This window comes from Pristis pectinata, chromosome 41 (assembly GCF_009764475.1).
Source record: "Pristis pectinata isolate sPriPec2 chromosome 41, sPriPec2.1.pri, whole genome shotgun sequence".
NCBI lineage: Eukaryota > Metazoa > Chordata > Chondrichthyes > Rhinopristiformes > Pristidae > Pristis > Pristis pectinata.
The window spans coordinates 1797824-1818961 of record NC_067444.1 but is presented as its reverse complement, the minus strand read 5'-3'; the positions used below and the strand labels follow the sequence as shown (position 1 = coordinate 1818961).

Sequence of the window (21138 nt, the reverse complement as noted above, 5' to 3'; positions counted from 1 at the left end):
GGAATAATTCATGTAATCTTAAATACTGAGTTCAGAGGAACCATCTAACTTTTTGACCATTTACTGCTTGTTTCCATGGAAGATGTTCAACAGAAACACAAGGAGACGCTGCGGGCACAAACTGAAACACTGAGAGTGAACACGATCCTGATGAGGGAGAAGGTGAAGGTTTTCCAGCTGGTTGATCGATACGTTGAGCTAACGGTCATTTCTACTGTTCGAGATCGGAGACTCGTGGAACATGAACTGCTGGCAAGAGGCCGGGACCATGAGGAGTGGAGAGAGAAACATCTCCGGGGAGAGCTGGAAAAAATCCGACCTGATCAATTATTCAATAGCTGCTTTACCCAGGGCAAATCTAAATCTGGGAGTTCGGCAGCAGTGGCCGGAGTCCCGGGGATCGGAAAAACAACCATGGTGCAAAAGGTTGTTTATGACTGGGCCACGGGGAAAATATACCCACACTTCCAGTTTGTCTTCAGTTTCAAATTCCGAGACTTAAACTCCATAAACTGTAGAATAAACCTGAGGTTACTGATTCTGGATCAGTATCCTTCCTTGAGGAATGTCCTGGGAGAGGTCTGGAAGAACCCAGAGGGATTGCTGTTTATATTCGATGGTTTGGATGAATTCAAGCATAGAATCGATTTTGCTGACAGTCGGAGAGCCACAGAAGCTCAGCACATGTGCCCAGATCCAGAGTGGTGGTGTGAAGTGTCTGACATTGTGTACAGTTTAATCCAGCACAAGCTGCTCCCAGGGTGTTCAGTGCTGGTGACCACCCGTCCCACAGCGTTACATTTATTGGAAAAGGCGAAGATCAGTGTATGGGCTGAAATCCTGGGATTTGTTGGTGAGGAACGGAAGGAATATTTCCACAGATTTTTTGAAGATCAGGCGGTGGCAGCAGCTGTTTTCAAACATGTGGAGGAGAACGAGATGCTGTACACCATGAGCTACAACCCCTCCTACTGCTGGATCCTCGGTCTGGCATTGGGCCCCTTCTTCACCCAAAGAGATAGGTACCCGCAGAGTGTTCCTAAAACCATCACCCAACTATATTCCTACTATATTTACAACATCCTGAAAAACCACGGCCGTGAGATTGAAAGCCCCCGTGATGTGTTACTGAGGGTTGGTCAGATGGCCTTCACAGGAGTTTCCGAGAAGCACATTGTGTTTACAGATGGAGATTTGATCAAGTACAATCTGCAGCCTTCCCAGTTCCTGTCCGGGTTCCTGGTGGAACTATTGGAGAGAGAGGATTCTGGCCGGAGCGTGGTGCACACATTCCCACACCTCACCATCCAAGAGTTTGTAGCCGCACTCGCACAATTCCTGACTCCAGATCATGGGCATATTCTGAAATTCCTGACTGAAGCCCACAACACGACAGATGGGAAATTTGATGTATTTCTCCGTTTTGTTGCTGGTCTCTCCTCCCCAGGGTCAGCTCGGGCTCTGGAGGAGTTTCTGGGTCCATTTCCTCATCAAACAACCTGCCGAGTGATTGACTGGGTGAAGCAGGAGTTTAAACGTCATAGTGGAAACACAAGGAGTGAAGCTGGTAAAAGAAGACTCCTAAATACACTGCACTACCTGTTTGAGTCTCAGAACCGTGGACTGACTCAGGCCGCACTGGGATCTGTGGAAACACTTTCATTGAGTGGATTTCGACTGACCCCGATTGACTGCGCCGTCCTGTCTCATGTCATTGGGCTCTGTGATGCAATAAACCACCTCGATCTGTTGGGCTGCCACATTCTGTTTGAAGGGGTACAGCGGCTAGGACCCGTGCTGCACAAATGCCGAAGTTTGTGGTAACCGTCAGTTTACTTCTAAGTCTGATTTTTTTTTCTATTTTGCGTTGTTTTGAAATGAAGAATAAAAATACCGTTCTGTTTAAACTTTGGAAAACCTGTTTGAGTACAATTGCCACAGACGTAAGAGGGTCTGTTAGGAATGTTGGACCTAAGTTAGCTTTTTATGTAGAGATCATTAGCAGTTCAGTGAAGGGTCCATCGATTTAATTGGTGTGAGCCACATTTGTAGCAATGTTTCTCACTGCCTTAATACGCCAATCGCCAAGGCTCGTTCTCTGTGTTGCTGCCTCACAGGCTAACAATAACTGCAGCAGTCAGATGTCGGCGCATCCTACTCTGTTCCTCAGGAGGGAGAACTAGTGAGGGTAACCGAACCGTCAATGTGAGCAGGAAAAGGAGCAGAAGAACTAAATATTGAGAACGAGCGGGTCTAGAGACCACCGGGAATTCAGCTGTCAGTAGGCGAGCTGAGCTTTCCCTATAGGCTTCTTGATTGAGCAATGACACAGACCTTCACATTATCCAACCATTACTCAGCGGGAAGCTATTTCCTCTCTGAGTAAGATGGTCGTGAAATCAAAAGAACGTTACAGTTCAGGGCGAAATTTGGAAGCTACATTTTGCCAGTAAATTGTTTTCATCTCACTGGTCTGGGTTTCATTCCGAGAGCACACACACCAACCAACGGCGAGGCACTTGTCTCCATTTCATAATAACAATCACACATAATAAGGATTAAAATGAAGTGCACTGTATGATGAAATTGGATTGATGCCGCGATGATATAGCCTTGGTAAATAGTTCCACTCACATAAAATACGGCATTTCATCAGACGCAGAACTGAGACAATTTCTCCCAAATGTGAAGGGTCAGTGATCTTAAGGAGGATAATTTGATTCAGTTGGGAGTGAGACTAAATGAGGTACTTCTGAAGGCTTCACGCTGATTGAACTTTATTGGATAAGTTATTGACATTCGGTGAATAACTGGGAGTTGGTCTGTGAGGTTAATTGTTACTGGTTATTAATCTCCTGAAGTGTTTGCTGGTTCCCGAAATATCTGAGTGAGAGGAGCTATATCAGACCCCGTGTTTGAATCAAATTCAATCTCAACATTTCTATGTTTAGTCTAGGTAAAATTAATCTCGAAGATCCAGCGGTACATCTGGTCTCCAATGCTCTAAGTAAAACGGACTGTAGAATAAAAAAACTGTGGTAAGTACCAGACCATGATACATTATGCCAAAGATCAATAGATACCTGAACGTCACATTGTCCGTAATAATGTTACTAATAAACAGCTCGGATTTACACTGCCTTCCATCTCTGTATGTGTCCTTTACCTTCACTTTCTCTGATCTCCAGGCTGGACGATAACTGTCTGACAGTTGCTTGTGTCGAAAATCTCGCCCAAGCGCTCAGTGCAAACCGCTTACTGACGGAGCTGCACTTAGGTCATAATAAACTGGGAGATTCGGGAGTGAAACTGGTGTCTGAGGCACTAAGGAACGCGGAGTGTAAAATACAGAAACTGAGGTAAGGAACAGACTGTGAGAAATTGTGTTCGCGATTCCACACTGACTGATACTAAACACTCGGACAAATTCTCCTTGGAGACGCCAGCGGTTCTGTGGTAATGACCCATGTTTCTTCGCTCAAGTCCCGAATTCCGGTGGTGTGTCTGACAAATGCCGAAGCACCATCTTCTGTTCTATCGCCTGTGTTTTTCTTTTGCCCCTATGGAGCCACAGAGCAGTGTCCTTGTAGTCCAAGAGGCAACCCAGATTTCCTCGAATTCCCAGCTCACACGTGGGAAATTATGTCCGCTAATTCTGCGGCAGCTTCAACCCGGCACGTCCAGTGGCGCCAGTGAGTTCAATGAGCAGGATCAGCAGCCGGGGGAACAGTCAGCGGGATGTTTTCATTGATGCTCATTCAACTCAGATTTATTAAAGCGCGGGAATGATTTCCGTCTTAATCACTGAGGTTTTTTCACAGTTCCGCGTAAATCTGTATCTCTGAAATAGTTAAGATCCTTATGAGTCTTCAGAGGTGGATGTAGAGAGATCATTTCCTCAAGAGAGAATTTGGAAATAGGGATCGCCCATGGAAATAAAGCAACATGTTTTCTCCGAATGTGTTGGGTGTCTCAATATTTTTAAAGTGTGGGTTAAATGACGGATAAGGAAGAGGATGGAAACTACAGGGAAGGGAGCTGTTGGAAGGTATACGAAACTTAAAACCACATCAGGGATGATTCAGTGTCCAAGTGGCCTCCTCTTGATTCAAATACGTGTGTTTGCATGTTTGAGTGCCCAGGATTCGGAATGTTCAGTTTGACGAACAGCTGACATCAGCGAGCTAGTGCGGGACCTCATTAGTTGCTAAAACACGTTTGTTCGCGCGGTTAGTGAGTGAGGCTCTGATGCCCACCGCTGCCAAATATCCTGCAGCTGCCTCCCGATGAAATACTACGTCCAGAGTGGCACTGAGAGAGATGGCACGATCTCACATCAGGCGGCGGATGACCTGAGTACCGGAGGGAGCTCCTCGCCAACGCTTGTATCAGCGCCAAACTCTGAAATTCCTTCATTCCTGTTATTTTTCCCTTCGATTCCCAGTCTGCAAGCTTCCGGTCTCACAGATTCTTGCACCGAGAATCTCGCCTGCGCTCTCAGTGAAGTTCGCTCACTGAAGGTCCTGGAGTTGGGAAACAACTCCCTTACAGACAGGTCTGTCCCCGCTCTCTGCCGTCTCATGGGGACCTGCCGGAATCTGGAGCGCATCACGTGAGTGTTCGTGTTAATGTTTAATGCATTAAAATGTATGTGGATCCGTGGATTTTTTGGCGATATTTATCCATAAGTTTTGTTGAAATCGTAACGATGCAATCTCATTCTTCAATCTGTTTCAGGCTTTGGGGGAACCAGTTCAGTTCATCTGGAAAGAAGCAGTTGGAGTTACTGACAATATCAAAGCACAGACTGAGAGTGGTCGTGTGAAGACCTTGCAAAGCATCACTACCCTCTGTATGAATACTTCGGACCTTGATTGTCGTCACTTTGAAGACCCATGCTCCGTGTTTAAAAGGAAGGACAAAACATCGTTTTCATTTTAATTCGAGAGAGCGCAGCCTCTCGTTATGAAGCCTGAGGCCCGCACTGGGAAAAAAAATACTCAGTCGGTAGGCGTAGTGCGCTGCTTCCGATGAATGGACAGGGCTGGAGAATTCTCAGTGGAGCTCTGGGTAAATGCACGGACAAAAAATAGCCCAAGGTGCGCTCAGTCTGGGCCACAATAGAAATACAACCTGTTAGCTCGGTATCCCTTGACGATAGTATCGAGATTTACGTCTCAGAGCTGATATTCTGCTGAAATAGTCTCTTTATGGATTCAGACAGGAGACGGGATCTGATTAGCGGGGGCGCTTCGCCTTCTTCAATTCTGACAGTGCTTCTGGTGTGCCAGCAAATACATACCATCCTGCGATTTTCCTGAGGACGGTGCACAGAATCGGACAGAAATTTTACTGATTCTTCCGAACAATATGTTCATTGGAACTATTTAATGTTTAACCTGTTTCATTGGAAGCAAAATCTGTGCGGGGTCGTTTCTTTCCGGGAACTTTTCATGACTGATTAATGTGCTGAGGTCTCCCAGCGTTCACTTTCTTTGTTCCAGATTCCAGCATCTGCAGTCTTTTTCGCTATCATATTTTGGAAGCTATTTTCTCAGTAATGTTCTGTAATCTTCAATCTTCTCGAATGCTGGGTGCATATTATCTCTATTGAGCACTTCAATATTTTCCGTTCTTAATGCAAGTTTTACAATTATTTCATTCCAAGGAAGATTTGGCGCTTCGTGTTTATCCTGTGACTGAGCTCGCACTTCAGTTGTCTGCTGAAACATGGAACGTTTCCCTTCTGGCAATGGATCGGTTTCATTGTATCTGGACACTAACTCAAGGAAACTGGATGGACGTAAAGAGCAATTTGTATCAATGTATTTGGTGTTGTAAAACTGAATTGAAAACAAATGAGAATCGTCTCAATATGCCGAAGAATGGTTTGTGTTTGAATGGGGATAAACATCTTGCCCTTGATGCTAATGTGATTTGAGATGCAAAGTTTACATTATTGATGGAGTCTTAGAATTTTATTGTTGTTTGCTTTATATTTGACAAACTTTTATCTTTTCCTTCCAACTTCTCATAAACAAAATTTTATTCCTTATGCCGAATATTGAAAATAAAATTAATGGCAACTGGATTAGAACAGTCAACAGATATAAAGAGTTTGCTAATTACAGCACATATTGACCGATGGAAATGGCAAGTGAAAGACTGGCATCTCTCTTCAAGCAAATATAACCGGTCAGACAAATTCCGTAAATCAGTGATCACTCGAAAAAATATGCCTGGAGATTGGGAAAAGCAAACGAAGGGTGGTCCATGTTTGGAAATCAGAAAATACATTATCCTCATCGCTACAAATTGCAAACTGATAATTATCTTCCAACCGGAGTGGATTTAAGTTCAAATGCTCTCCTAGTCAGCGTTTTAAAGACCTCAATATTAATCCAGAGACTATTAATCACATAAAGAGCCCGAATTCCGCTTCAGTTTGAACTTTAAGTTCCCTTTATTTTTAAAAGCCTAAATATAGTGACAATTAAGCTGACGAAATTTTATATAAGAACATGATTTACGAATGCTCTCTCCTCCCAAGGTGTGGCACTTACGTAACTGCGGTCGTTCACCTCTGTGGTTGACTGTTCTGTCATTATCCACTGCAGTGCCCGATCGAGGCTTTATATTGAATAGAACAATAACAAGCCTGGTTCAAGCAGATGGACAAAAGCACTTCCTCAAAATCATGCGGGGCAGTAATCAGAACCAGGAAACGCCTCACAAGTAACGAATGCGCAGCACGCATCTGTAGGGAACTGGGATGGCAACAGTGAATGCTTCATCTGAAAAATAATCCATTTTTCATTTTTTTCCGAACACAACTGCATTGATGTATTACCATTCTCATTACAAGCGATACACGCTTATTGCAGGAAGGTGAGCTGAATAAATATTCATCTATCACCTTTTAGAACGGAAGAGCAAGAAGGACGGGGCTCAGTGGACTGCTATTTCTCTTTCTTATTTTCTTATATCGCTAATGTAAACCGTCTTGGCTCTCTCGCAACGCCCGGTTTTACATGATCGCAGGTTGTCAAAATTCATGCTTGTTAAAAAAAATAAATAAAAGAAGAACTTCACGTTATATCGTCGTCCTCCTGAGAATAAATAAAATAAAACATACTATGTCCAATATTGGTACAGGCCGGTAATTTACATCGCGCGTTCCACGTTTATATATTTTAACACAAACTTCATTAACATGTCTAAATACGCCAAACATGGAACTGATTGTGAATTGAACTTGAATTGAATGAATCGTTGAATTTGATCCTGGGTTGATTTCCGACTCCACCATCTCAAGAAATTTTCCTGGATCAGAACCAGTCCTGTAGTTTGAAGACTGTGTCACAGGCAGCGCCAACCTGTTAATCGCCTCAGGGTTGACCTCATTAAATAAACTGCAACTGGGGACCTCAGACAAAGTTTCAGAGATTTCAGTGCGACATTTTAGGCAGTTCCTTGCGCTATGGATGATTTGCTTACACTCCAATTCTGAGAAGAGAAACTTGCCGTGAGGTTAATTTGATATGAAGTGCATTTGTAAACCAGGTTCCACACGGAGTTGACAGAAGGAGATTTGACAGAAGTTCTTTTCCCAGTTGCGCGGAGATTAAAGGTGGTTGGAGCCTGTGTTTTTTCAGGATCATCTAAACGCACACAGGTATTATTCACGCACATGCACGCTCAAACCTATGCACATACCTCTTCTATACCCTCTTCTTCCGCACACTTCTTATACCTCTCCTATCTTAAACCTCTCCCTCTTTCAGTCACCCTCTTATAGGCCAGCTGACATTTACTGAAAAAAAATATGTTGCTTTGGAGCCCGACATTTGAGCAGGGCCTGTCCCTGCCGCCATGTCTTGCCCAATCCTTTCTATTAAAAATAATGCCAGTGAAACAAGATACTCTCCACTTGTCATTTGCATCTCCAAGCAGAGTGGTCGGTAACCTCAAGCGGTTACGTAACGGTTATGTAGTGCAGCAGAAAATTTTGCATCTTAATATGCGTAATGTGTTGTTCGTGGTAACTTTGCGAGGCCTGTGCGTCACATCAGACTCACACAAGGATTAGACATTAATGGATATAGAACGAAAGTGATTAGCAATAATGGAAAAAAGTAGCTATGGGGACGTTTTTCTTCACAGGTGAGTGATTGTGCTTTGGGTTGTCAGGACAGGGGAAGCTGCGGAGGCGGCTTTCATGGACAAGAGAAACGGAGCTAGAATGATGTAAAAGCAGAAAGTGGAGAATGCAATAAATGAGCTCAGCAGTTCAGGCAGTATCTGTGAAAGGAGAAACAGTTTTAAATGAGGGCGTCTTCTTCAAACCTGAGAAGGATAAAAACAAGTTAGTCCGAGTAGCTGCAATGTATGTGTGTGGGGGGAGTTGGTGGGGGGTCTGTGGAGAAAGGGAAATTTCTTTCATGCAGTGAGTCAACATTGTATCTAATCGAGGACTGGAACAGAAAGAAAAAATGGCGAAAGGGACTTCAGTCAAACATGACCTTCTCTTGACTTAAACGTTACTCATTAACTAGAGATTTTTCTTCAGATTACAGTGATTGCCCTTGTTGAAAAGTAGACCGTATATTGGAAATTGTCCAACTGTGGAGAATTGGATCAGTTGTGTTTTCTAAAGCGACTGATACCACGATTAATACAGCGATAATCAGAATGTACGCAGAGTTACTATCTGGAGAGAAACAATGCCAGCGTCAAACGAAATACTTAACTTTTATCGAAGGGCGTTCACTTTGTCCTTGCTCTGCTGTTAGAGGTCAATGAACTGACACCGATCTTTGGAGGAACCATAATTATTTTTACGAGATGCAGAATCATTTTGTGTAAATTCATTCAATTCATTGAATAAAAACAATAACTTGAGACTGTGTGTGTGTGTGTGTGTGTGTGTGTGTGTGTGTGTGTGTGTGTGTGTACAAATGTCTGCGTGGCGCCGGCGCGCACAGTGAGGTGGGACTGGTGGAGAGAAAAAGTGGATGCACACTGCAAGAACAGAAGCATAGAGCCCAAAAACAAAAACAAGGAGTTTGTGATGAACGTTTTTGCATGCTGTCATTTTTGAAGAGGGTGCAGTGAAATTTCCCAAAATGATGCCACGGATCTGGGCTTTCAAACTCAGCATAGCATAAACATTTGATACAGAGACTAATCCTGTTGTTGGAAGGGCTGAGAATTGAGAGACATAGAATGAAAGTGATTAGCAACAGCAACAGAAGATCCACGGGAACGTTTCTCTTCACACAACGATTGACTGCGATTGGGCTTGCCTGGCCAGAGGGACATGCGGAGGCGGATTCATGTGGAGCGTTCAAGAGGGAGCTGGAACAAATCGGAAAGGAATGCATCCGTAGGAATATGGAAAGAACGGGGAGGGCCGATCTGAATTTCTCTTACGTAGTTCTGGCACGGACAAGATGGGCCGAATGATCTTATTCCGTACTGCAGCACTGCAACTATTTCGTGTTCCTCGGCAGGGCGCGGTAACATTCCTGATAAGGGTATTTGTTGGTTTAGACCTGTGGAATGGAACTGTTATTTATCCATGGTGTGTTCATTCGTTCTCAGAACCCATATCGCTGACTGGTTCGGGCTCTCTGGAACCAGAAGCGTAACCGACATCACAAGCTACCCAAAGAGGGGATACCGGGTAAATGCAATGTTTCAATACAAATAAATGTCGTTTTACTGTTTTGTGCGGTTGTTCAATAATGTTTAGAAAGTGGCGTTAGATAAACGGAACTGTGAGGAAACAGGTTTTGTAATGTAATTATATAATTATTTAGACAAATATTCTGGCGCAATCTCTCACGCGAACACAATGTTGTTGGAATTATCATAGAAAACGTCGGATTGTTCCTTCAGAAAGGAGCAGGTCGGTGGTTCAGAATGTGGAAGGCAGCACCCACCCGAAGCCCAAGGTTACCAGTAACAAGTTTACTTTGCTCTCCGCATTGATCTCACACTCAGAGGCTGCTTGATGCCTGTCCGAGCCAATGGAGATTTCATTTTGTTTCCTCTTTAACGGACAGGATCTCCATTATATTTTTCATCCCTACTTGCCCAAATTGCCCTTTTGGGAGGCTTGAGAGGGCTTTTCAGGTAAAGATTGACATTATTCCAGTTTCTGCCCTATTCCTTTCCAGTCCTGATGAAGGGTCTCGTCCCGAAACGTCGGCTGTTTATTTCTCTACATAGATGCTGTCTGAACCGCTGAGTTCCTCCAGCATTCTGCATAAGTCTCACTGCTGTGTGTTCCGAAAGGATATATCAGCCAGCCGGACACGAAGGGCAGATTCCCATCCGCAAAGGTCGTCAGTGAACCAGTGACTGAATAATGATGATTGAGGTTCGACTGCCGGGAACCCTCATTATCACCTCCACATACTCCAGCTTTGATTTCAATGTCATTGATGTGTGGGATGTAGGTGTCTCTGGAAATGGCATCAATTATTGTACATTGATAATCGCCTTAGAGGGGGAATAAAAAGATGCGAAGATACATAAGGAGCAGGGGTCGGCCATTTGGTCCCTCGAAACCGTTGTATCATTCAATTCTTGGTGTTTGGTTTGATCTCGGCATCATCTCCACTTTTCTGTTTATTCATCATTTCCTTTTCCGCCTGATAAAACCAATAATCTGTCCAGACTAGCTTTGAATAGGAACCGTGACACATACAGCTCTCCAGGGTGAAAGATTCATGGCCACCGGAGAAATCAGATCCCCCCTCGTCTTCGTCTCAACTGGACGACACATTATTCTGCAACATGCTCCAATGCTCCCGAGATCCTGAGGAGGGGAATTATGTCGACAACTTTAATGAACCCCTTCCAAACCTTTGAGTGGTGAAAGATTGGATAATGTTGATGTTCAACGGATTATGGGTGTCTATACATGACGGGAAAGCGAAGGTGCACAAATGATCAGAAAGTAATAAGGAACGTTACTCTTTATTAAAATAGAATTTGAGAACAGGATTAAAATTTCATTAGTGAAGTTGTTTTATGGGGCTTTGATGAGACTGTACCTGTATACAAATGCTGTGTATAGTTTTAATCAACTTACCATAAGAAAGAAGTCAGGGATAAGGTGGATATAGGGCAGTGTAGGGAAATGGCGCTTGAGGGAGACATTTAGCCATGGTTTCGAAGAATTATAGATCAGGTTGCAAACACCGGCTGGCCTACACCTGCTCGTATTTCTTCTATTATTACTTCCTTTCAACGTCGTGAAGGCTGAGACAGATCGCTGGGGATGGACGGACGGGAAGGACATTACTCGGCAGGCAGGTTATCGGACAGGAGGTGACACGGAAGGAATGAGCCCAATGGAAGTCGATGTTCTCACAGAAACACAAAGGCTACAGAATGGAAGGAAATCTATTCAACCCAACGAGGGCGCATCGGCCACACCTGAAAATAAGTCAGTCCGTCTCACTGCTCTGGGGAGAGGCCGGATGAATGACCACATCCACAAATTAAATGCAATTTTGGTTAAGATTCGGCTATAATAGCATGATAGAAACAGTTGTCTGTTTGCAGCTAACTGTAACGCTAACAGAAGAGTGTCTGAAACGTTGATATCAGAACCCTCTGTGTGATATTTCGTGAAAATTGAGTCAATTCCATTGAGATCATGGCAGAGCTCGTTGACGTGAATGCGTCATTATTTCGCCCACGACAACGAAGGCAGAGAGATTTTAGACAACAGAACATAGAACATTGAAAAGCTACAGCACAATTCAGGCCCTTCAGCCCACAAAGCTGTGCCGAACATGTCCCTACCCTAGAAATTACTAGGCTTACAAACAGCCCTCTATTTTTCTCAGCTCCATGTACCTATCCAACAGTTTCTTAAAAGACCCTATCGTATCCGCCTCCACCAGCGTTTCCGGCAGCCCATTCCACGCACTCACCACTCTCTGAGTAAAAAACTTACCCCTGACATCTCCTCTATATCTACTCCCCAGCACCTTAAACCTAAATCCTCTTGTGGCCACCAATTCAGCCCTGGGGAAAAGCCTCTGACTATCTACCCGATCAATATCTCTCATCATGTTATACACTTCAATCAGTTCCCTCCTCATCCTTCGTCTCTCCAAGGAGAAAAGGCCGAGTTCCCTCAACCTGCTTTCATAAGGCATGCTCCGCATTCCAGGCAGCATCCATGTAAATCTCCTCTGCACCCTCTGTATGGTTTCCACATCTTTCCTGTTGTGAGGCGTCCAGAACTGAGCACAATACTCCAAGTGGGGTCTGACCAGGGACCTATATAGCTACAGCAATACCTCACGGCTCCTAAATTCAATTCCCTGATTGATGAAGGACAATACACCATATGCCTTCTTAACCACAGAGTCAACTTGCGCCGCCGCTTTGAGCGTCTTATGGACTCGGACCACAAGATCCCTCTGATTCTCCACACTGCCAAGAGTCCTACCATTAAGACTATATTCCGCCAACATATTTGACCTACCAAAATGAACCACTTCACACTTATCTGGGTTGAACTGCATCTCCCACTTCTCAACCCAAATCTGCATCCTATCTATATCCCTCTGTAACCTCTGACAGCCCTCCAAACTATCCACAACACCCCCAACCTTTGTGTCATCCGCAAACTTACTCACCCACCCCTCCACAGCATCATCCCTGTCATTTATAGAAATCACAAAGAGTAAGGGTCCCAGGGAAGATTCCCGAGGTACACTACTGGTCACCGACCTCCACTCAGAATACGACCCTTCAACAACCAGTCTTTGCCTTCTGTGGGCCAGCCAGTTCTGGATCCACACTGCAATGTCCCCTTGGATCCAATGTCTCCTCACCTTCTCCATAAGCCTCGCATGGGGTACCTTATCATACGTCGTGCTGAAATCAATATAAACTACACCTACAGCTCTCCCTTCATCGATGTGTTTAGTCACATCCTCAGAAAATTCAATCAGGTTCGTCAGCAAGGACCTACCCTTAACAAAGCCATGCTGATTATTCCTAATCATATTATACCTCTCCAAAAGTTCATCAATCCTACCTTTCAGGATTTTCTCCATCAGCTTACCAACACTGAGGTAAGAGTCACCGGTCTATAATTCCCTGGGCTCTCCCGACTCCCCTTCTTCAATAAGGGAACAACATCCGCAACCCTCCAGTCCTCCGGAACCTCTTCCGCGTCCATGGACGACACAAAGGTCATCGTCAGAGTCTCCTCAATCTCCTCCCTCGCCTCCCACAGCAACCTGGGGTACATCTCATCCGGACCCTGCGACTTATCTAACTTGATGCTTTCCAAAAGTTTCAGCACCATCTATTTTCTAATATCTACATGCTCAAGCTTTTCAGGCCACTGCAAATCCCCACGACAATCCCTCAGATCCATATCCATGGTGAATACTGACGTAAAGTATTCATTAAGTACCTCCGCTATTTCATCCGGATCCATACACACTTTCCCACTGCTGCACTTTATAGGCCCTATCCTTTCGCATTTCATCCTCATACTCTTCACATACTTGTAGAACACCTTGGGGTTTTCCTTGATCCTGCCTGCCAAGGCCTTCTCATTTCCCCTTCTGGCTCTCCTAATCTCTTTCTTTCCTTCCTTTTGTCCTTGTACTCCTCCAGATCTCTAATATTACCTAGATCTCTGTACCTTTTGTATGCCTATCTTTTCCTTTTGACTTGATTTATTATAGCCTTGGTACACCACGGTTCCTGTATCCTATCATGACTCCCCTGTCTCATTGGAACATGTCAGTTCAGAGCTCCATATAAATATCCCCTGAATATTTGCCACATATCCTCCGTACTTTTCTCAGAGAACATCTGTTCCCAATTTATTCTTCCAATTTCCTGCCTGAAAGCCTCATAATACCCTTTACTCCAAGTTAACACCTTTCCAGCCTTTCTGTTCTTATCCATCTCCAGTGCTAATGTAAAGGAGATAGAATTATGATCACTATCACCAAAATGTTCACCCACTGAGGGATCTGACACCTGACCAGGTTCATTGCCCAATATCACACCAAGCACAGCCTCTCCTCTTGTAGGTCTATCTACATACTGTGTCAAGAACCCTTCCTAAACACACTTAACAAACTCCACCCCATCTAAACCCTCACTGTCTGGAGATGCCAATCGATGTTTGGAAAATTAAAATCCCCCATCACAACAACTCTGTTATTCTCACACCTTTCCAGGATCTGCTTCCCTATCTGCTCATCAATAACCCTGTCACTATTGCGCTGCCTATAAAAAACACCCAGCACCGTTATAGACCCCTTCCTGTTTCTAACCTCCACCCACAGAGACTCCGTAGGCAATCCCTCCACAACGTCCACCTTTTCCGCAGCCGTAACACTATCTCTGATCAAAGGTTTCACTCCCCAACCTCTCTTGCCTCCCTCCCTATCCTTCCTGAAACATCTAAAACCCGGCACTTGAATCAACCATTCCAGCCCCGGAGCCATCCAAGTCTCCGTAATCGCCACCACATCATAGCTCCAAGTATCGATCCAAGCTCTAAGCTCATCTGCCTTGTTCACAACACTCCTTGCATTAAAATAGACACATCTCAAGCCGGTCCTAACACGTCTCTTCTCTATCATCTGCCCACGGCACCCACTCCTAGCCTCCTCCACTCGAGACCCCAACACCTCCTCCCCAGTCTCTCCAGTATCTAGGGAAACCGTCCTGTTGTGGCCAGTATTTACAGTTTATTCCATATGGAATTGATTGTGGAGTTTGGATACAATTTAGTTTATTCCTCCAGTTTTGTAACCGAAATAGGTTTCATGCTCCAGCTTCAGAGTTGCTGCACAAACACGTGCATTTATGCCGTGACACAGACTAAGTTCAGGGAGCAGCTGAGGACTGTGGTGACAAATCCGTGGAGTCTAACTGCAAATTTAATGAAACGTCGTTCATAGAACAATACGGAAAGGATACAGACCCTGCGGCCCAAACAGTCTGTGCTGACCACGGTGCCCACTCAGTACATCCCAATTTCCTGCCTTCGGTCCATTTCCCTCAAGTACCGCTCCTCCATGTACCAAGAGAAGTTCTTCTTCAATGATAGTCTTCTAACTGCCTCAACCGCTTCCTCCAGCAGATCGTTTCATCTACTCACCACCGTCTGCGTGAACACGTTGTTCCTCAGGTCCCTTTTAAATATTTCCCCCTCACTCATAACAAATGCCGCAAAATATTGGACTCACCACCCTGAGGTAAAGACTCTCGTCATCCACTTTATCTCTGACTCTTATAATTTTGTACATTTCTACAAGATCGCTCCTCGTTCTCTGACGTTCCAAGGAATAAAGGCCTAGTCTGGCTAACCTCACCCTATAATTCAGGCACAGACAACATCCTCGTGAATATTCTCTAAGCTTTCCAGTTTAATCACGTCGTTTCTATAACAGGGTGACCAAAACTCTGCACAGTGCTCCAGGTGCGGCCTCACCAATGACTTGTATGAATGGAACATAATGCCCTCATCCCCATGCTCAATGACCTGTCTGATGAAAGCCAGCGTGCTAAACGCTTTTCTCACCACACTGTCCACATGTGACGCCGCTTTCAACTAACTATACACTTTTACTCCCAAATCCCTCTGTTCCATTACACTCCCTGGTGTCCTACCATTCATTGTATACGTCCTACGCTGGTTTGACTTTCCAAAATGTCTCAACTTGCACTTAAGTATTGAAATCAATTTGTCACTTCTCGACCCATTTCCCGAACTGATCAAGATCCCTCTGTCATCTTCGACAACCTGCACAATCAACATCATCTCCTAATTTCATGTCATCCGCAAACCTACTGATGGACTGTTGTTCATTCGCGTCCGGATCATTTATGTAGGTAACAACTAAGGAGGGTCCCAACACGGACCCCTGCACCACACCACTCGTCACCGGCCTCCATTCCAGAACAACGTCGAGAAGCCAACCACCTCCAGGACCAACCTTTCTTTTCATGTGCTCTCCGCTCCTCTCTCCCCGGGAATCTGTCATGTGGAGACAAGATAATCTGACCGAATCTGTTGTTCCAAGAATAACGTGCATTATCTTTTAATACAATGTACACGATACTTTTGGCAGTTCTGACAGTTCTATTGGCCAACGGGAATAGTTGTTCTTGCTGCGAAATAATTAAATTCTTCGTGCATTGTGCAGTGCCACCAGTTAATGGCCGTCTTGTGAATCTGTTGCCAGAAGCTGAACTTGCGGGAAAACGTGCTCCCTGAAACAGAACACTGACTTTTCTTTCCAGTCCTTCATTAAGTACCCCTCACTGTTGTCGGGGACTGCAGAACAGAAAATATTTCAAGCAGATATGATGACATTTCGGCCGGTTGATGATATCTGAGGGCAAGATATCCAATGAGCCTGCAACAAGTAACTTCTTGGTTGAACTATAAAAGTATATGAATGGTTATTTATCCCATCAGGTATGAAATTCATCGCGTCAGGGTGAGATTTAGCGCGGAGAAAATTCCATTCGGTCCAGCGAGTCCGTGCTGTCCATCAGCCACCCATTTGTACGGATCTTCCACACCCACTTATTCAAGTCCAGCCAGATGCTCTCACTCACTTTCCCATTGGAGGCAATTTACAGCTCCAAGTAATCTACCAACGCGCAAGTCTTTGGAATGTGGGAGGAAACCGGAGCACACGTGGTCACAGGGAGAAGGTGCAAACTCCACGCACTGCCGAGAGCGCTGGAGGTGCGGACTGAACAGGGGATCCTGGATCTGTGAATCAGCAGCTTTACCAGCCGTGCTGAGATCTCATTACATCCAGTTGCCCTGGCAACAAGAAGTCATTTCGTTAATCCCATTCAATGTGGCAATGAAAAGATTTTCGTGCAACCTTTTGCACGAAAAATGGCAAACGATCCACCTGTCACCCTGATGTGGTTCTCGTCCTGTCAGAATCTGCACGGTGCAATAATCAGTCGAAAATCAAGTTCAGTTGTTCATCACTTTATTCGAGCACATGCAAGGAAATAACTCGGGCAGAGTTCCAAGATATCGAATCAAAATTCATTCGCTGAATGTTGGACTCCAATCAAAAGTATATTTGACCTGTTGCATTCAATGGGAGCTCTTCACCAGTCATACAGAACATAGAAAATGTAACTGTATAGCTCAGGAACATGCCATACTGCCAACGATATTGTGCCGAGCTGATTAAGTTCGTCAACAAATGCCCAACTCAACTAATCCCTTCCGCCTGCACAATGTCGACATCCCTCCTTTTTCATGCACAGTCATGTGCATGTTTAAGATCCTCTTGAACGTATCTATCGGATGTGCCTCCAGAATCACTCCTGGTAGCACATTCCAGACACCCATGACTCTGTCTAAATATATTACCCCGCACATCTCATTTGAACTTCGGCCCTCTGACCTTAAAAGCATACCATCTGGTGATAGAATATTTCAGCCCTGGGAAAAAGACACCAGCTCGCTACTCTGTCTGTGCCTGTGATAATCCTCCATCAGATCTCCTATCAGCCTCCGCTGCACCAGAGAAAACAACGCAAGTTTGTTCAACCTTTCCTTCTGGTACATGTCCTTTGATCTAAGTAACCACCTGGTAAACCTCTTTTGCGCCCTCTCCAAATCCTTCACATCTTTGAATTTTGGTATTGGTATTGGTATTGGTTTATTTTTGCCACCTGTACAGATGCACAGTGCAAAAACTTGTCTTGCGTATTATTCGTACAGTTCAATTCAGTACACAGTCCATTGAGGTAGTACATGGTACAAACAACAACAGAATAGAGAGTAAAGTGTCACAGCTGCAGGGAAGTGCATTGCAAGTAGACAATAAGGTGAAAAGTCAAACAAGATAGATTGTGAGGTCAAGAATCTATCTCAACCGTTCAACAGTCTTATCACAGTGGGATAGAAGCTGTTCTTGAGCCTGGTGGTATGTGCCCTCAGGCTCCTGTATCTTCTGCCTCCTGAGAGAAGAGAGAAGAGAGAATGACACAGGTGGGTGAGGTCTTTGATGAAAAACCTTTGATTATCAACATTAATTATAACCTTTGATTATAAACCTCATAAAACATTATAAACCTGCAACATGACCTTTCGATTCTTGAACTCAATTCAACCATTAACAAAGGCAAGAATGCCAGAGACCTTCGTTATCACCATGTCAACCTGTGCAGCCGCTTTCAGTGAGCTGTGGACATGGACCCCAAGATCCCTCCGCACATCAACACTGTTAAGGGTCTTGCCTTTAACAGTTTATTGTCGCTTTAAATTTCACCTCTCAACTTGCAACACCTCACAATTTTCCGGATTAAACTTTATCTGCCATTTCTCCGTCCATATTTGCAACTGATCGAAACACTGTTGCATTTTTTGGCAATCTACTACGCTGTCAACACCACCACCAGTCTTTGTATCGTCTGGAAACCTACTCACCCACCCATCAACGTTTATATCCGTGTGATTTATAGATCCCACAAACACAGAGTTCTCAGTACCGATCACTGTAGAACACCACTCGTCGCAGACCTCCAGTCAGAATAAATCTCATCGACCGATCCCTGCTGTCTTCACGCGCAAGCTAATTCTGTCTCCAAACAGCCAATTCACCGTGGGTCCCATGCATCTTAAACTTCTAGATGAGACACCATGAGGGACCTTCTCAGACGCCTGACTAAAATCCATGCATACAACATGCACAGTTCTGCCTTCATCAATCACCTTCATCATCTTCTCGAAAAACGCAACTAAATTGGTAAGACACGACTTGCCCAGCACAACGCCATGCTGACTGTTCCTAATTAGGCTATGGTTTCCCAAATGCTTGTAATTGCTATCCCAAATAATCCTCCCTTGTAACTTCCCTGACGTGAGATTCGCCGGTCTATAGTTTCCAGGATTATCCCTATTTCCCTGTTTGAATAACGAAACAACATTAAAAGGAATGTCTCCCAATGCACCCTCCTGTATTCCGCAGGAGCAATTTCCTGCGTGACCCTCTGGTCCGCTTGTTGTCCCCCACCCCCCACACTGACCGTACCCTGCCCTTGCCCCTACAACACCATACTCAACCAGGGAGGCAGAAGTTGACGTGCACCTGCTTCAAACTCGAAAACTGCAGTTCTTGCTCTCAACGTGACCTCCAGAACATCAGAGTGTCCAAGCGGAGTGCAGGCGACCGCTTTGCAGAACACCTGCGCCAAGTGGGCAACGGCCGCCTTGGGTATCCTGTGACACGTCAGTTGAACCCCATTCCCCTTTCCCATACCGACCTTCTGCACTGCTGCGGTGAGTCCAGAAAAAAGGTCAGAAAAAAGCACCTCACAGTGGATTTACATAGCCCACAATCCCATCATATGACCGTTGATATTTCCAGTTTCAGGGAACTAACACGCCCTGTGTTCTTCCGCCATTCTGACCAGTTCACTCAGGTTCTCACTTCCTTCGTTCACGTTTTCCAATTTCCTCGTTAACGAAATCTGTTACACTGTTATTTATGAAGGGAGCAAACAGACGCGAAGTTTGCACAGGTCGGTGAGCCTGACATCTGTGGTGGGAAAGTTACTGCATGGGATTCTGAGGGACGATTTAGATGGACAAGAACTGATCCCCGACGTTATGCACGGTTCAATGCGTGAGGTACGGCTGTGGCAGTCCATAGCTCCCTCAGAGTAGCAAAACAAGTAAATTGGGTGCTTCATCCGTCGAGGTATTGAGTGTAAATGTTACAAGTTATGTGTCAGTTGTATCGAATTTTGGTTGGGCCAGATGTGAAATATTGTGCCCAGTTCTGGTCGCTGAGTATTTCAATATACAGAAGACATTTTGACCTGGGGCATCGAGGTTAGCTGGAGATCACTTTGATGTGACTTTGCTGCAGATCAGAGGACAACGGGGACACATACAGCAAATGAAACATTAATTAACTGGCAGAATTGACGAGTCGAGAAACCTACTTCACGATCCAAAACTCCGGCAATTTGTGTGTCCGCTGCAAACTTTCCAATCGCTCCCCACCGCCCCCCGCCCCCCCACACACACATTTACATCAAAAGTCATAAAAATAGTGAATCTTCCAAAGGTTTCAGAAACTTATGGAAAACTGGGAACAAATGGATTCGTTGACAACGACAGGCTCACAAAGCAAATGAAGAAAAGGGTCGGAGACCTGCGGACTGGATGTCCCGAGAAGTATCAAAATGGATTGGACGTATCTGCAGATCTAATTGGATGCTGGAACCTTCCTTGAACTCGGTCGCTGTGCTGCAAAACAACTCTGCTATTGTTGTCTGGTCTGATGTTGGCCAATCAACATACCCCATTGTCTTAGGTGTCGCTGATGCAAACGAGAATGGTCGTATCACTTTGCAAACCATATCTCCTGAGCAGCTAGCCCCCTGCAGTGGGCCAGCAGTCTGTGCTCCATCGACAGAACTCTTCACAAAGCAGTCCTTATTAACTTCAAACTGATTATGATTGCAATTTACATGAAGAACTGAACACTGGCTGTCCTTTGGATTAATTTCTGATATGTTCACATAATTCGATAACCACTGAATGCCTAACACAGGGGACCCGGCATCTCCAGGGATATCGCGAGTGCATTGTTCAATATGAACCAGGTGTCGGTCAAGATTACTGAAACCAGTCAGGGCTACATCGGAGTATAAAGGGTGAAGGGGCTGCAGATTTTGTTCAAATGAGAAACAGCAGGGACAAAGAGTGACCACGAAGTATCACTGGAAGATGGAGTTCTGGAAAATGCCCTGAGAATTACAGAGGAGGAGACTCACCGGGAAAAACTGTGGGGTCCAGGTGGAACCAAAGGGGCAAATGTAGAGGCAGAGGACGTGACAAGATCTTCAATTGATACATTTATCTGTATTCAGGAAGGATGAACACGGCAGCTGTCGAGTTCATTTGGGACAATGATCGCTGAAGGTGGCAGTCCTGAGAGATGGGATGGTGAACAAGGCAGGTAAAATGCTTGCTTTCTGTCTGTGGGGAACAAAAGAGAAGTCTGGAGACGCCTTGCAACACATTTCTTCAACGTTAGTGAGGCCACAAATTATGAGAGGTATATGTAGGGTAGACGATAA

General features: G+C 44.8%; 1 protein-coding gene across 1 annotated transcript; it reads left to right on the top strand.

Moving 5' to 3' along the window:
* The first annotated feature begins 1143 nt into the window (after positions 1 to 1143).
* LOC127587581 (NACHT, LRR and PYD domains-containing protein 3-like) lies at positions 1144 to 20709 on the top strand. Its single transcript, XM_052045992.1, has 7 exons — positions 1144 to 1820; positions 3189 to 3359; positions 4445 to 4612; positions 9604 to 9685; positions 11271 to 11458; positions 19017 to 19262; positions 20610 to 20709. The coding sequence occupies exons 1-7, from the start codon at positions 1144 to 1146 to the stop codon at positions 20707 to 20709; spliced, it is 1632 nt and encodes a 543-aa protein (XP_051901952.1).
* The last annotated feature ends 429 nt before the right edge of the window (positions 20710 to 21138 follow it).

What these genes read in the sequence shown, in the direction of transcription:
- LOC127587581 (XM_052045992.1), top strand. Translation starts at nt 1,144, where the DNA reads ATGGCCTTCACAGGAGTTTCCGAGAAGCACATTGTGTTTACAGATGGA. An exon ending in TGTAAAATACAGAAACTGAG is followed by an intron (nt 3,360 to 4,444) that starts GTAAGGAACAGA and finishes TTCGATTCCCAG; the next exon opens with TCTGCAAGCTTCCGGTCTCA. An exon ending in TCGGCCACACCTGAAAATAA is followed by an intron (nt 11,459 to 19,016) that starts GTCAGTCCGTCT and finishes TGTATTCCGCAG; the next exon opens with GAGCAATTTCCTGCGTGACC.